The sequence below is a fragment of the Bombina bombina genome, chromosome 6, assembly GCF_027579735.1.
Source record: "Bombina bombina isolate aBomBom1 chromosome 6, aBomBom1.pri, whole genome shotgun sequence".
In the NCBI taxonomy this organism is placed as follows: domain Eukaryota; kingdom Metazoa; phylum Chordata; class Amphibia; order Anura; family Bombinatoridae; genus Bombina; species Bombina bombina.
Window position 1 is genome coordinate 731544204 of NC_069504.1, and position 17512 is coordinate 731561715.

The 17512-nt window shown below is 36.4% G+C and overlaps 1 protein-coding gene across 3 annotated transcripts in view; it reads right to left on the reverse strand.

Moving 5' to 3' along the window:
• LOC128663560 (patatin-like phospholipase domain-containing protein 6) overlaps positions 1 to 10547 on the reverse strand; it is a 453640-nt gene extending 443093 nt beyond the window's left edge. For all 3 annotated transcript variants that reach the window (XM_053717940.1, XM_053717939.1, XM_053717938.1), the window contains exons 1-2: positions 10277 to 10547; positions 6482 to 6584 (exon numbers count right to left, since the gene is read on the reverse strand). In XM_053717940.1, the coding sequence (XP_053573915.1) occupies positions 6482 to 6584; positions 10277 to 10312 (139 nt within the window). In that variant the 5' untranslated portion in view covers positions 10313 to 10547. The remainder of the gene's footprint in view (positions 1 to 6481; positions 6585 to 10276) is intronic.
• Between the last annotated feature and the right edge of the window lie 6965 nt (positions 10548 to 17512).

Below are 17512 nucleotides of genomic sequence, written 5' to 3' on the forward strand. Positions count from 1 at the left end.
GAGAAATAGATTTAATAACAGGTCTGATACGAATCAATGCCTAAACAAAACAGTGAATATCAGGAAGTTTAGCAATCTTTCTATGAAATAAGACAGAAAGAGCAGAAATTTGTCCTTTAAAAATATTTGCAGACAAACCCTTATCCAAACCATCCTGAAGAAACTGTAAAATCCTAGGAATTCTAAAAGAATACCAAGAATAAATTATGAGTGGAACACCATGAAATATAGGTTTTCCAAACCCAAACAGACTTACAAGCCTGTATCATAGTGCTAATCTCTGAGTCAGAGAAACTTCTATGACTAAGCACAAAGCGTTTAATTTCCATGCCTTCAAATTTAGAAATTTGAGATCCTGATGGAAAAACGGTCCTTGAGACAGAAGGTCTGGCCGTAAAGGAAGTGGCCAAGGCTGGCAACTGGACATCCGGACAAGATCCGCATACCAAAACCTGTGAGGCCATGCTGGTGCTATCAGAAACACATAAGATTGTTCCATTATGATCTTGGAGATCACACTTGGAAGAAGAACCAGAGGCGGAAAAATGTAAGCTAAAACCAAGGAAATGCTAAGGCATCCATCATCTCCGTCTGAGGATCCCTGGACCTGGAAAGGTATCTGGGAAGCTTCTTGTTTAGACGAGAGGCCATCAGATCTATTTCTGGAAGACCCCACATCTGTACAAGATGAAAAAACCACTCCACCAGATGTAAAGTCTGACGGTTGAGATAATCCGCTTCCCAATTGTCTACACCTGGGATATGAATCGCAGAAATTTGACAATAGTTGGATTCCGCCCAAGAAAGTATCTGAGATACTTCCTTCATTGCTGAAGGACTGCGAGTCCCTCCTTGATGATTGACATATGCCACTGTTGTGATATTGTCTGTTTGAAAATTAATGTAAAGTTCTCTCTTCAATAGAGGCCACCCCTGAAGAGCTCAGAAAATAGCTCAGAGTTCTAAAATATTGATTGGTAACCTCACATCTTGAGGATTCCAAGCCCCTTGTGCTGTCAGAGACCCCCAGACAGCTCCCCAACCTGTAAGACTTGCATCTGTTTTGATCACAGCCCTAGAAGGATGAACAAAGGAGGCCCCTTGAACAATAAGGTGATGGTCTAACCACTAAGTCAGAGAGAGTTGAGTGTTGGGATTTAAGTATATCAGTTGATATCTGAGTATAATCCCTGCACTATTGGTGCAACATGCAAAGCTGTAGAGGCCTCATATGAAAACGAGTAAATAAGATTGCGTCCAATGCTGCAGTCATGAGACCTAAAACTTCCATGCACATAGCCACTGAATGGAATGATAGAGACTTAAGGTTTAGACAAGCTAAAACTAACTTCATTCGTCTCTTGTCTGTCAGACAAAGAGTCATGGACACGGAATCTATCTGGAAACCTAAAAAGGTGACCCTTGTCTGAGGAATCAAGAAACTCTTTTGTAAAATTGATCCTCCAACCATGCTTTTGAAGAAACCACACTAGTTGTTTAGTGTGAGATTCTGCTAAATGAAAAGATTGAGCTAGTACCAAGATATTGTCCAAATAAGGAAACATCACAATACCCTGTTCTCTGATTACAGATAGAAGGGCACAGAGAACCTTCTAAAAGATTCTCAGAGCCGTCACTAGGCCAAACGGAAGAGCAACAAATTGGTAATGCTTGTCTACAAAAGAGAATGTCAGAAAACGATAGTGGTCTGGATGAATTGGAATGTGAAGATAAGCGTCCTGTAAGTCTATTGTGGACATGAAATGACCTTGCTGAACAAAAGGCAGAACAGTCCTTATAGTCACCATCTTGAAAGTTGGGACTCTTACAAAACGATTTACAAATTTCAGATCCAGAACTGGTCTGAACAAATCTTCTTTCTTTGGGACAATGAATAGATTTGAATAAAAACCCAAACCCCGTTCCTGCAGAAGAACTGGAACAATCACCCCTGAAAACTCTAGGTCTGAAACACATTTCCGAAAAGCCTGAGCCTTCACAGGGTTTGTTGGAACATGAGAAAGAAAGAATCTTTCCATGGGAGGTCTTATTCTTAAACCTATTTGACACCCCTGAGAAACAATATTCTGAATCCACTGATTTTTAACAGAAACTGTCCAAATGTGTTGAAATAATTTCAATCTGTCCCCCACCAGTTGAACTGGTTTGAGGGCCGCACCCTCATGCCGTCTTAGGGGCTGGATTTGTTTTTTTATAAGGCTTGGATTTATTCCAGTTTGGAGATGGTCTCCAATTAGAGCCAGAGGCCTTAGGGGAAGGAGAGGTCTTTTGTTCTCTATTCTGACGAAAGGAACGAAAACGATTGGGAGCTTTAAATTTACCCTTAGATTTCTTATCTTGGGGCAGAAAAACTCCCTTTCCCCCAGTGATAGTGGAGATAATAGAATCCAATTGAGAACCAAATAAAATTACTACCCTGAAATGATAAAGATAGTAATCTAGATTTAGACACCATATCAGCATTCCAAGATTTAAGCCATAAAGCTCTTCTAGTAAGAATAGCTAAAGACATAGATTTAATATCAAATGATTAGCATGTTGAAGTAAAAGATCAATGCTAGACAATTCAGGATCTGTTAACTGTCCAACCAAAACGTTGAAGCAGCAGCAACATAAGCCATAGAAATAGCAGGTCTAAGAATATAGCCAGTATGTAAATATGCTTTTCTAAGATAGGAAAATTAAATCCTATCTAAAGAATCCTTTAAGGAAGTACTATCTTCCATAGGAATAGTAGTACGTTTGGCAAGAGTAGAAATAGCTCCATCAACCTTAGACACCTTTTCCCAAAACTCTAAATTAGCCACAGGTAAAGGATATTGTCAGTATATACTAGGGTTATAACACAATATATTTAATAATTATTCTTTAAAACAAACCTCCAATAAAATGAACATACAAAACAATTTAAAATGAATGTAAATTCCTAAATTATTTGTATTAGTTAAAGTTTAGACACACATTGAATTATATACATCAGAAATTATATATATTAATAATGCAAACAACCAAATGATATGCTAATTTATCTGAGCTGAAATAAATAACTTAGCATTCAAAAGACTAGCTTAAAACTACACAGAACTGTGAATGCAAGCTAAAATACAAAGTGCCCTTTTAAAATTACTAACTGCAATTTAGTTATAGTTACCAAATACCTTTGATTTAAATATTAAAAATATATAACAGTCATACATCACCAACATGAACCAATTCAATATTCCAATTGTTTCCAAGTAGATTCAGATCACCTCATATGAAGAAAGGTTATTGCATAGATCAAGAAGTTAGTCTCAGATTTTTGCTTAAAAAGTGACTGTGTCCCAATTTGGCAGCAGTTATTCAATCACAAGTTTCAACAGACAAAAATACTTTTTTTTTCTCTCTCCATGCATTGAGGTTATATAATGTGATATAATCCCACCCCTTTTTATTCTTATTGTAATCATTGATCTGAATTCGATAGGCCCTTAACGGAGTTTGTCTCTGATTTGCCCTTGCGGAGCTTGTCCCTCTCATTGGTTATTTGGGAGGTGCATCCCTGATTGGCTCATCTGGCTCTGCATGTGTTCCACTAGATAATTTATTTGGCTGTCATACCAGTTTTAATCCCCTAGGGGGCAGCAGACAACCACAAATGCAAATCTTATCAATATTGCTAACAATTTAATACATCCTTATAAAGTGATTATTTAATATACTATAACTTTTTGCATTAATAAACCTTTCTTGTCAGCATCTAGAATTCATTTAGCATAACAGAAAATGTACAATTTGACACCAAACACCAGTATTTTATCAATTTCTATGATAAAATCGAAGATCCATTTTTTTGGCTAATATTCAAATCTTGTTAAAAATGTCAAACATTTATACATCTATTTGCAGTATTTATCAAGCTCAGCAAATATTTATCTAATATGTTACTATTAGTCACTGCTTTTTAGGTCCACAAATACACATTTTTATACAGTATTTAAAATTATACAGGCTGTATTTTAAAAATGAATTTAAGAGCTGCAATGTCACATTTGTCTCTGTTTAGCTATTTCTTTTAAATTGAGACGTATGTATGAACTTTGTGTATTCAAAACTCAATAGGGGGCACTTAACATCTAGGTGATATTTAGTCATTTCTCCAGCTAGACTGTTTTTTCCTGAATCTAATTAAGCTTCAAACCAAATCCAGTGAGCCATGGTGTTAAATTATCACATGTGTCTGTTAGTGAAAGTTGGCATATGCTTCTCCCAGATCAGAATGTATATTGAGAATTTTCAAAGGGCTTCTGAGCATATTTTGGCTCCATCAACCCAGGGGTTTGTGCTGGTTAATGAGACAGATGCTCTCTTGAACTCTTAGATGCTATGTTAATCAGGAGAAATGTATCTTATGTCTGATCTAAGATTTGGAAGACACAGAATGTTTTCAGTGATAAAATGAGCATGCTCAAACTTACTATTTGAGAGATGTCATACTTATTTTATATGTCCACTGACATCTACAGATACCCTGACAATATAGCTTCTTAAACCTAGAAGAAGGGTTAAAAGAAGCACCAAGTTTAGACAATTCTTTAGTAAACATATGAGAGATAGCATCTGGAATAGGAAAAACTTCAGGAGTAACCTCAGAAGTTTTAAAAACAGAATTCAAACGTTTGCTATTCTTGTTATCAAGAGGACCTGATTCCTCAATACCCAAAGTAAACAATACTTCCTTTAATAAAAAGAAAAGTTGATTTATCAATTTTAGTCTCTGAAGTAGGATCCTCTGAGCTAGAGAAATCCTCATCAGCAGAAGATACTTCAGTATGCTGTCGATCAATACAAACTATATCAGATTTATGAGAAGACCTTTTAAGTTTATTTCAAGGCGGAATAGCTGTCATAGACTTCTCTATGGCTGCAGCAATGCAATTTTTCATATCTACAGGAATATAATGTACATTAGACTATGAAGGATTACAGTAGATGTATTTGTACTTATAGACACATTATCAGCATGTAATACTTTTTCATAACAAGTGCCACATATTTGAGCTGAAGAAGAAAGATCAGCTAATTTACAACATACACATTTAGCTTTGGTAGAATTGTGTTCAGTCAGCTTAGTTCCTTCAGTAACATCAGAGGCAGGATCAGTTTGAGACATCTTGCAACATGTAACAAAAAAGAAAAAATAACATTTAAACAAAATATCAAATTTCCTCAAAATAGTAGTTTCAAGAATGGGAAACAATGCTTAGGATAAAAATTTTATACAAAAGTAAAATCAGAAGCAAGCAACCTAACCCTCTATGAATCAAATGAGAGCAGAGAGCAAAAGAGGGAGAGACTTACTATAACAAATTTTGGCGCCAAAAATGACACAAACGCAGAGAAAAAAACTTTTGGCGCCAAGGCTTAACAAATTAAATGACGCGGCTTGCATCATAACAGGCGCAAAAGTTGCAAGAAATTACGCTACTTGCATAATGGCAGACACGACTTGGCGCCAAAAGAAATTTGCGCCAAAGATATTGCAATAAAAAGTAACATTCTGCGTCATTGCGAGCCTAAGCCCACGAAAATTTTGAAAAAAAAACACACTCCAAGTTACAACTAACTGGAGCCCCAGGTAAGCCTAAAAACTCCCATAAACATAATTTCCATGCTCCAACTGTTAGACTGCAAAGGGAAATACACAGACCTGACTCATGGCAAATATATACAATATACATTTAAAACGTTATAAGATAAAGTGCCAAACATAACTGACTGAGAATATCTTAAAAAATAATATATATACTTACCAGAAGACACCCATCCACATATAGCAAACAGCCAAACCAGTACTGAAACATATCAGCAGAGGTAATGGTAGAGGAGTATAATGTCGATCTGTAAAGGAAGGCAGCAGATGAATCCCTGCGACCAATTTACAGAGAGCCTTAGAATAGATTTCCCATAGGTGAAAACATGGCATTGTCAGGCAATACTCCCCTCACATCCCTCAGACAAACACTGTACTTTGAGAGGAACTGGGCTTCAAAATGCTTAGAAGCGCCTATCACAAAAGAAAATCAAGCAGAACTTGCTTCACCACTTCCATGAGAGGCAACATTTTGAAAAACAAGGTATGAGTGTGGTGAGGGGAGTATTTATAGGCATTTAGAGGTTTGGGAAACTTTGCCCCCTCCTGGTAGGATTGTATATCCCATACATCACTAGCTCATGGACTCTTGCCACTTACATGAAAGAAATACCAACTCTCGCTTGTAGTTATTTTTGTTTTCTTAACATAACTGTGCTAAAGTAATAATAAAATTAATATTTGACTGTTGGAAAGAAGCAAAACTGTATAGTGGCAAAGCATGTTTTATTAATAATTCACCATAACAATAAATACAAGAAAATGGATAATTTAATAAAAAATCCCAGACTCCAGTAAGAAAACAAATAGTAAATAAAGTATACTCACTCTGTAACACTCCTTGTAACATAATCATGATAAGCCACACAACCCAGGCTCCACCCAAAACAATGAGTCCTGCTCCAAGAATCTGAAAAACGGTGGTGTAATCCTAAGGGGTATAAAAGAGCCTTGGTTAGTGTGCCAGAGGATAAGTACAGCCTTCCTGCACAAATATGGTGGACGTTTTTCTGTACAGCAACACAGTGGCTATCTTGTAAACCCTGACACCATATAGTGAAGGCAAATCTATGCACTTTCCTTAAAGGGACATGAAACCCAAATGTTTTCTTTCATGATTTAGATAGAGCATGCATTTTTAAACAACTTTCCAATTTACTTCTTTTATTTAACTTGCTTCATTCTCTTGGTATCCTTTGTTGTTATCTAGATAGGCTCAGAGCAGGAAGCTAGCTGCTGATTGGTACCTGCACATGTATGCCTCTTGTGATTAGCTTTCCGATGTGTTCAGATAGCTCCCAGTAGTGCATTGCTACTCCTTCCATAAAGGATACCAAAACAATAAAGCAAAATTGATAATAGAAGTAAATTAGAAAAATGTTTACAATGTTAAGCTTTGTCTAAATCATGAAAGAAAAATTGTGGGTCTCGTGTCCCTTTAAACTGTGAGTCTGGTTTGCAGCACAGCTGTGTAACTAGTGCTGCTGACTTGATTAGCTGTAGTTTCCCCTTGGGACCAGCAGTGCTCTTATTTAAAGGGCCAGTAAACCCACCAAATAATGTTATATAATTCTGCACATAGTGCAGAATTATATAACATTAGCCTAACGCCAGTTTTCTAAATCAAAGTATTTCAGAAATATTTATCTACAAAAACTAATTTTACAGACTGCCACTCCTTGTTCTACTGAGCGGGTCTGTTTTTTTCCTAAGTGCATCTGGGCACGTTGTCTAGTCACAGCCGGTGTTCTGGTAAGAGGGCGAACTTTGGAAAACAGCGAACCATGTCACTTCCTGTGACGTTACATCAGCTGTTTCACACATTTTGGACCTAATGCGCATGCGTGCCAGCGTCATCACATACCTGGCCGCATACGTCACTGGTAAAATATTTAGAGCTGTGAAATTCAGGAACCCTTTCTAGAGCGCATGCGTCGGATTTTGTATCACAAATGGTGCGCTCATGGAAAGCTGTTTATTCGGCTCCTCTGCAATATTCGGAACTCCGCCCCCCACTGCAACTACTCCAATTACTACTACTACTCTAAAACTGATAGATTTACTGCTGCAACAAATGTTTAAACAAACACTGAGTGGCTGTTTGTCATGCACGAGCAAGGAGACTCAGCTTTAGAGTAGTAGTAGTAATGGGAGTAGTTGCAGTGGGGGGCGGAGTTCCGAATATTGCAGAGGAGCCGAATAAACAGCTTTCCATGAGCGCACCATTTGTGATACAAAATCCCACGCATGCGCTCTAGAAAGGGTTCCTGAATTTCACAGCTCTAAATATTTTACCAGTGACATATGAGGCCAGGTATGTGATGACGCTGGCACGCATGCGCATTAGGTCCAAAATGTGTGAAACAGCTGATGTAACGTCACAGGAAGTGACATGGTTTGCTGTTTTCCAAAGTTCACCCTCTTACCAGAACACTGGCCCAATCGCGTCATTTAACTAAATGGTCTGGGAGCGAGCTACATTTATTTAATGGCGCGATCGGGCCAGCTGTGACTAGACAGCGTGCACAGATGCACTTAGGAAAGAAACAGACCCGCTCAGTAGAGCAAGGAGTGGCAGTCTGTATGATTATTCTTTGTAGATAAATATTTCTGAAATACTTTGATTTAGAAAACTAGCGCTAGGCTAATGTTATATAATTCTGCACTATGTGCAGAATTATATAACATTATTTAGTGGGTTTACTGGCTCTTTAATGTTTACAGATAGAGCATGCCATTTTAAACAACTTTCTAATTTACTTCTATTATCAAATGTTCTTCATTCTCTTGTTATCTTTTGTTGAAGTGAGCTCATGAGTGTGCCTGGAGCACCATAAAGCAGCAGTTTTGCAAGAATGTTATGCATTTGCAAGAGCACTAGATTGCAGCACTATTTCCTGCCATGTAGTTCTCCAGATCGGTATCTCTTTAACAAACAATACCATAGGAACAAAACAAAATTTGATAATATAAGTAAATTGCAAATCTTTTTAAAATTCTATGCTCTATCTGATCCACAACTGATTTTTTTGGGTTTCATATTCCTTCAAAGGCCTTTCAATAACTGATTGAGAAATGCAAAGCAGAGTGACAGTGCATTGCTTGTTATCAATCAGTTGCACTTTACATTTAAAGTGAAGGTAAAGTTTTTCCCATAAAAATTGATATGTATATTCCTTTTCCAACGTACAACGTAGTCGCTATGTTTATTTTTTAAATAAACTTATATCTGACCGTATTTACCTACCTTTATTTTTCTAATCCTTGCGATCCTAATCTCCTCCCATCCAGCATTTCCGTGTTTGCTATGCTTTGACGTATAGAGCGGTCCCACCCGCTCTATACGTGTCAACTACGCTCGTGCACATCGAGCCTCTAATCACCGTGCATGCGCCCAAAATGTAACAAAATTGTTTCAGTTTGCGATCCGATGCGGTTGAAACTTGGGCAGACAACTGAACCGCTTAATGCGCATGCGCTACACGAGGACGCGCTCGCTTTTCAAGGAGGAACTACTAATAGTCGTGCATGCGCACAATTAAGCATCTGACGTCAATTGATGGCCGCCTAACGGCCAAAGAATCAATTGGCTGTCTAAACAACGTGATCGTTGTTTAGAAAAGAAAAAAAAAAACACGGGTTGATTTGAGCAAAGCAAAATCGGAGCACATTATAACAGATATCAAACGTAAAATTGTAAAATATAAGAATTGATGAATGAACATGCTATTTATTTTGAATGATATATTTATTTTTTTGTAGCAGACACATTAACTTTACCTTCACTTTAATCTGGTGTGATATGTATAACCCCTAAAAAGAGGTTAGAGGGACATGAAATTCAAAAACAACATTTTCATGATACAAACAAAGAGGATAATTATAAAGAATTTTCCATTCTATTATCAAATTGTTGGTATCTTTTGATGAAAAGAAGGGACTTAAAAGACCAGTAAATACAGTTGATTAGCATAATCAACAACTGCATGATAAAAAGACAGTGCAATAGCGCTAAAGTCTAAACTTCAAATGAGAAGTAAAAAAAAATTCTGACAAATTTCAGTCGTCTATTTCCTGTATCATGTGACAGCCATCAGCCAATCACAAATGCATATACGTATATTCTATTAATTCTTGCACATGCTCAGTAGGAGCTGGTGACTCAAAAAGTGTAAATTAAAAAAAAAATGTGCATTTTGTTAATGTAAGTAAATTGGAAAGCTGTTAAAAATCAAACGCTCTGAGTCATGAAAGTTCAATTTTGAATTGAGTGTCCCTTTAAAAACTCAGGAGAACTATATGGCAGCATTTTTGCATTAATGCCAACCATTTGCAAGAGCACTGGCCGCACTATTTCCTGCTGCCATTACAATTTAGTTCATGTAAAGTAAAAATCACTAACGTTATAGAAGAACACAACAACTTATAAATGTGTCAATTTAATTTTTAACTTCACCCACTGGATTTTCTTGTTCACTTGTTATATTTTCAAAGATGAAAATCAATGTTGTCACAATGTGGAAATGTGTTTATTCAGTGTTAACCTCCCCTTCTCAAGTAATGTGAGAGTTTTACTTTGCTAGTAAACTTGCCAGGGTTATTAGTTTTATTTATTTTGCTTACCGGGTCTGCTCCCAGCCTCAGTTCCTGTTGCGCCATTTCTGCTTCTGGATCAGGAACAAAGCTTTTTTTCTATAAAATGTTCAGCATTGCGAGATGATATCTATATTTTGCAACGCACAAGCATCATAAAGCCTGACCTATACGGTTTCCCCGGCTAACATAACGTGACTTTTTCTGTCACTGGCTGGTTACGCGCCTCACTTGCGCAATGTGTTTTAGTTATTGCTCAAATCCTTGTCCCTTAATATTATTGTCACCTTCCTTCTCACAGAATGACCTTGTCTACACGGATACACAAGTCTTAGCTACTCGCTGTGACTGCATCAGGGAACAGTGAAACCGATATGCCGACCATTTTTGGAATTGTAAGGAACGCCCTGGCCCCTTACCCAAATTCACTTTATTAATCAGTTTAGTGATTTATTGTATGAATAAACAGGTAGCCATGGTGCTGTATCATGCGGGCAAGAGGAATACGTGTTAATTTGTGTATTTACTTAGGTAATATTCTATATTAGCGGTCTGACTTGTCGCCTCACTACCCAAGGTTCCTACTACTTTATTTACTATAGTAGCCTGTCCTGGAATGCCCTCTGCCTGCTCAAACTTCCATTGGCTTGTTATTTTAGTACTACTAGATTACAGTTGGATCAGAGAGGACTTTAGCAATGTCAAAGAAATATGTGATAGGATTTTACTGTATGTTTTTTTAAATGCTGGGGGAGGTGTGCTAACTAAAACATGGTGAAAAACTGCTTCTGTAAATGTTTAAAACTGAATCATTTTGTATGATTAGTGGAAGACAGTTGCAAATATGGAAGAATTGTACTACTCTAAAGTTTTTGAAAATAGAATAATTATTTATTTAGGTGTACACGAGTAGTGTATATATGTATATATATATATGTGTGTGTGTGTATATATATATATATGTGTGTGTGTATGTATGTATGTATGTATGTATGTATGTATGTATGTATGTATATATATATATATATATATGTATATGTGTATATATATATATATATATATATATATATATATATATATATATATATATATATATATATATATATATATATATATATATATATATATATATATATACACATTAACACTATGGGGGAGATTAAAATCCTCCATGTCTCAAAAGTTAATTAATACAAATTTGTGCACAGAAAATTAGCACATCTAGGCAAGTTCCCCGCTTGCGTTTTCCCCAGTAAAATTCCACATACATTGTTTCCAATGCACAAGAGGATTCTGGGTAAGATATGCAAATTAGAAATGCAAAATATCAGGGTTTTTTTTCTTCAAATACTGTTTTAACACAGCGATATATACAGTATATACATAAACTTTTATCCACATACATCTACTGATATAATGGCAAATATTGTGCTGGAGACAAGGGTAAAATTAGACCTCACTGGACTCCAGCCCCCCTCCCTATTTGACCAGCAACCCTTCCAAAGCACCATATAAGTTACATAATTCATCAGCATACATGAATAATAACAAATACCATAAAGTTGTTTTTGTTTTTTATATTTAGCACAGTAAATATATATAAATATATAAACAGTAGTTGTACTAAAGGAGACAAAAAATTATGACAATTTCTTTCAATGTATAAGAAACACTGAGGAAGGAATGAAACAGAAAAAAAATTCTCCACATTCGTGTACAGGGAGCGTTAACAATATATCTTATATCCTGAGATGCTGCATTTGATTATCCATATCCTTAGGGAGAGAGTGACTTAGAGGGTCTTGAAACTCAACATTTTTCTTTCATGATTCCAATAGAACGTTTTATTTTAAAAGTTCCAATTTACTTTTAGCAACTAATGGGTTTCATTATCTTGGTATCCTTAAAAGGACAGTGTACACCAATTTTCATATAACTGCATGCAATAGACACTACTATAAAGAATAATATGCACAGATACTGATATAAAAATCCAGTATAAAACTGTTTAAAGTGAATGTCAATTTAGATGAATCGATGCCCGGTTTTTAATAATCCTATTAAAAACAAGGGCACTTTAATTCATCAAATTGTACATTTCACTTGTTTTCTTCAAATACTTACCTTTTAATCTTAACAGCCGCTCCAGTGATTCCCCCGGCCGTCGGAAGCCTCTTCATAAGTCAGAAATGACGAATCCGGCTTCCAATCAGGGATTCCCCCCTGGGGGAATCATGGCCTGAGGCAACGCCGTGATTAGAGGAAGCCAGATTCATCATTTTGGACCCGCAAAGAGGGCTTGTGACGAGCGGAGGAAGCGCTGCAGCGGCTGTCAGGATTAAAATGTAAGTATTCGAAGAAAACGAGTGAAATGTAAATTTTGATGAATTAAACTGCCCTTGTTTTTAATAGGATTATTAAAAACCGGGCACCGATTTATCTAAATTGACGTTCACTTTAAAAACTTACTTAGAAGCTCCCAGTTTAGTTCTGTTAAAAAGGTAGCTAGAACACCCACATTAAAGGGATACTAAACCCAATTTTTTTTTCTTTCATGATTCAGACAGAGCATGCAATTTTAAGCAACTTTCTAATTTACTCCTATTATTATTTTTTCTTCATTCTCTTGCTATCTTTATTTGAAGAAGCAGGAATGTAAGCTTAAGAGCCGGACCATTTTTATTTCAGCACCTGGGTAGCGCTTGCTGATTGGTTACTAAATGTAGCAAACCAATCAGCAAGTTCTACCAAGGTGCTGAACCAAAAATGGGCTGGCTCTTAACCTTCCATTCCTGCTTTTTCAAATAAAGATCGCAAGAGATTGAAGAAAAATAGATAATAGGAATACATTAGAAAGTTGCTTAAAATTGCACGCTCTATCTGAATAATGAAAGAAAAAAATTGGGTTTTGTATCCCTTTAAGTGGGAAATAAAAGACACTCTCCTGCCCCCTTCCTCTGCATATGAAAAGACTCTTTACACAAACAGAAGCAAGCTGGAGTAGGTATACCTCGGTATTCTCCTAAAACGTTTGGACTTGGTTAGGAGTCTGAAACTCAGAGCAATGTTATTTAAAAATAAGCAAAACTATACATAAAAAACCCCCCCCAAAAAAACCTGTATGGGCTATATAAATGGATCATCTACAAAATATTTATGCAAAGAAAAATTGAGTGTATAATGTCCCTTTAAGTTAAAATCATACCTTGGTAGGCTCAGGAGCAGTAAAACATTACTGGGAGCTAAGCACTGATTGGTGACTGCACATAGATGCCTCTTTTCATTGGTTCACCGGATGTGTTCAGATATCTTACAGTAGTGCAAACAATTTCAATATACTGATGAAAGAAAGGAGAAGAAACAAATTCTCCACATTTAGATGCAGGAAGCATCAACACTGTATCTTATATCCTGAGGTACTGCATTTGACTATCCATATCCTTAGGGAAGGAGCCACTTAAAGTAATAGTAATCTTCCCCTCTGTTTAAACAGATCCAGAATGTTAGCGATATTTTAGATGGAGTTAAATTCATCAGTTGTACTGAAGATGAGCTATAACTTTTTAATGTAGCGCTTAAATAAAAAATTCCCCGCAATCTGACTTCCCACTTCAAAAGTAATTTTTTTTGTTGAGATAACTGTTTCAACTGTTTTTCAATCGGCGTTCTAGCCATACGGCACTTTTATTGTAGCTAGAGCACAGATTGGAGAATATTTTAATCCGTTAGCTCAACAAAAAATATTACTTTTGAAGTGGGTGGTTACAGCACGGAGTATTTGAATTTCAGCGCTGCCTTAAAAATTAAGTTATAGCGCATTACAACTGATGAATGAAACGCCATCTAAAATATCGCTAACATTCCGGATCTGTTTAAGTATAATACTTTGGTTTGATTTATGAAGCTGCATTTGCAGCTTTTGAGGCTATGCGGAGCAAGATTGAATAAGCGATCCTGCTGACAAATATTTAAAAAGTAGAAACTGCTTCTTCTGCCTCTCCGCAACCTTGGGTGGCCACCTTTTACCCAGCTAATTCCTGGACACTTTTCATGGGTGGGACATGGGGGTGTGGTTTGTAGGCATGGCTTCAAACATTCATGCTAAAATATCTGAATTTGTAATTTTTTATTTTAAAGTGACATTCATGGTTTAGACAGAGCCTACAATTTTTTTTTATTTTTTTTATAGTCTCTTTTTATTGTTTTTTATAATATAGTTTCAATTTTGGGGTACAGAAAAAAAGAAAAAAGGGAAGAGGGGGAGAATATTTTTTATATTTACATACTTGGGGGTTATTACAAAACCAGTTTTTTAACACATATAAACCAAAAAATGCCCATACTATGGCGAATAAGGTTAACACCTTATTGATTTGCTGACAAACATACAAACAAAAAAAAAAAAAAAAATATAAAGATAAAAGAGAATGGGGGGGGGGATAGTTACCTCTGATTACCAAATACCTAATAGGATTAATTCTGTGTTTCTGAACGGATGAATTATATATTCTATTTCACTATCGGGGAGAGATTTTATAAATATAGACTACTTTGAGAAGAATCTCTTTACGTCATCGTCATTTTGTAAATCAGTATCTACTTGCTCAATAATACATTGCTTCTTTAAGCAATTTTTAATTTCTTTTACACTCGGAATTGTTTTTGTTTTCCATTTTTTTAAAATTAGGTATCTACCAGCCAAAATGATCAGGTTAATGATTTTGGCCTCCTTAACAGGTAAACTCTCATCCTGATTAAGTAGAACAATCTTTGTTGGAGAAAAAGACAGAGAGGGAAGGCCTAAGCTGGTATTTAACCAGTACTGTGTCTTGAGCCAGAAATTTCGTATTTTTGGACACTCCCATAACATGTGCAGTAAACTAGCCGAGGGGAGAAGGCATTTTGGACACTTATTAAAACTGGCCTGACACTGTGCGCCTTTTTTCGGAGTAAAATGTGACATGTGCAAAATCTTAATGTGCGATTCCCTCCAAGTTGTAGAGAGGGTTACCCGATACACCTTTTGTATTGAAAGGGTGATTGTGCTAACAGTAAGAGAGTCTTGTTTTAGCAAATCAGCCCATTTATGCCGAATATTTTCCAGTGTCTCTATGCCCCTAAGTGAGACCATTATTTGATAAATATAAGAGATTGAAGTGAGCCCATTCTTAACTAAAAGAATCCAATTATCAATACTCCCAAGTGACCAGTCCCAGCCATGCTCAGTTGTTAGCTTAGTAGCGTAATGTCTAGCTTGTAAGTAAGCAAAAAAGTTTTTATTAGGGATACCAAATTCCTCCTTTAAGGAATTAAATGTTCTAACACTTCTAGTTTCGAAATCTATTAGTTGGTGGACTTGGCTTAAACCTTGGATCTGCCATTGAGCGAATAGGGTCGATTGCATCCCTGCTGGGAACTGTGGGTTATTTAAGAGTGTGTTATATCTTGATACCTTAGATTCAATAGATAATTGTTTACACATCCTCTTCCACATTTTTATTGGGTTGCAGATCGAGCTTATTTTTTTTAAATCAGGAGGGAGGAGGTTGTTATTACAGTGTGTTATAGCCCTCAGCTCGATTGGATAAGTAATATCTGCGTCAAGTTCAGAATTCGTAATATAATCACTATTGGTTAACAAATCTATTATGATCCGCGCTAAAAATGCTTGATTATAGCTCCTTAGATCAGGAAGAGATAGTCCTCCTAGTTTTAAAGGTAATGTTAATTTAGCTAATGAGATTCTAGGCTTCTTATTCTGCCAAATAAACGAGCGCAGGGCTATATTAAATGATAAAATGTCTTTCCTTTTAAGAATCAGTGGGGTGTTCTGCAGAACATAAAGTATTTTAGGGAGAAGGGTCATTTTATACAAAGCAATACGACCTGACAATGAGAGGGGGAGATTCTGCCAATTTTTAAAGACTTCTTTGACGGTCTTAAGTACTGGAAGTATGTTTAAAGAATACCAATCGTCCGGGTTATAAGATATCCATATACCCAAGTATCTGACTGAGTCTTGTACTATAGTAAAAGGAATTTCAGTCGTTGAGTCTTTTGTCTTTTTGATCCAGAGTAACTCTGATTTAGCTGTGTTTACCTTGTAACCAGAGAATGACCCAAACTGATCTATTATCTTGAGAAGTTTAGGTAAATTATTAACCGTATTTGATAGGTATATCAAGACATCGTGCCATACGCATCTCTTTTTTTCTTACCTTAATTCCTTCCAGTTGCTGACGGATTGATATTGCCAGAGGTTCAATTGCCAAGTCAAATAATAAGGGGGAGAGGGGACACCCCTGTCTGGTTCCCCGTTCTAATTTTATGGCCTGGGTTAGATCTCCGTTTACTATGACTTTCGTGGAGGCGTTTTTGTACAGATTATTAAAAAATCGTAGAAAATTACCGCCTAGCCCGAATTTTTCCAAAGTGTAAGACAAATGATCATAATGCACAGAGTCAAATGCTTTTTCAGCATCGATGAAAATGACCGCCTTATCAGGGGTCTCCCCTCTCCCCCCGGTTCGCATCTCCTCCATTACCTTAAAATATTCAATTGTTAGGAATAATTCCCTAATTTTAGCTGAGGAGTTTCGTTTTGATATGAACCCTGATTGATCTTTGTGAATAATGGAAGGAAAGAAGGATTGCAACCTAGTTGCCAGGATAGCTGCTAACAATTTGTAATCAGTATTCAGAAGCGCTATAGGTCTATAAGATTCTTTCCTTGCCGGGTCCTTCCCTGGCTTAAGAATAAGAGTTGTGTTAGAAGCAACAAAATCTGATGACGGCGTGCCCCCTCTAAGATAGAGATCATTGAATAAGGAGGTTAAATGCTTTGTAATTTCAGTAGACAATATCTTGTAAAATTCATTTGGGAGGGAATCAGGTCCTGGAGCTTTATTGTTAGCTAGTTTATGAATTGCTGTAAGAGTTTCTTGTTCGGTAATAGTAGAGTTTAAGCAATCTGTTATTTCGTGCGATAGCAAAGGATGCGTGATTTTTTCCCAAAATTCATCACGCTGTATAAGGTTAGATGTTTTACCATTATAGAGGATTCTGTAATATTCCTCAAAAGCTCGGAGAAGTTCTGCTGACGTTTTAAGTTGCCTGCCTTCTGATATTATACATTCTATTATAGGAGATGCTTTCTCTCGTTTTACCAGATTTGCCAGGAGTTTACCTGTTTTATTCCCGTGGTGGTATAGCTTAGCCTGTAGTTTAAGGTCCTTTTGTGTTGTTTTGTATAGGTAAAAAGAATCT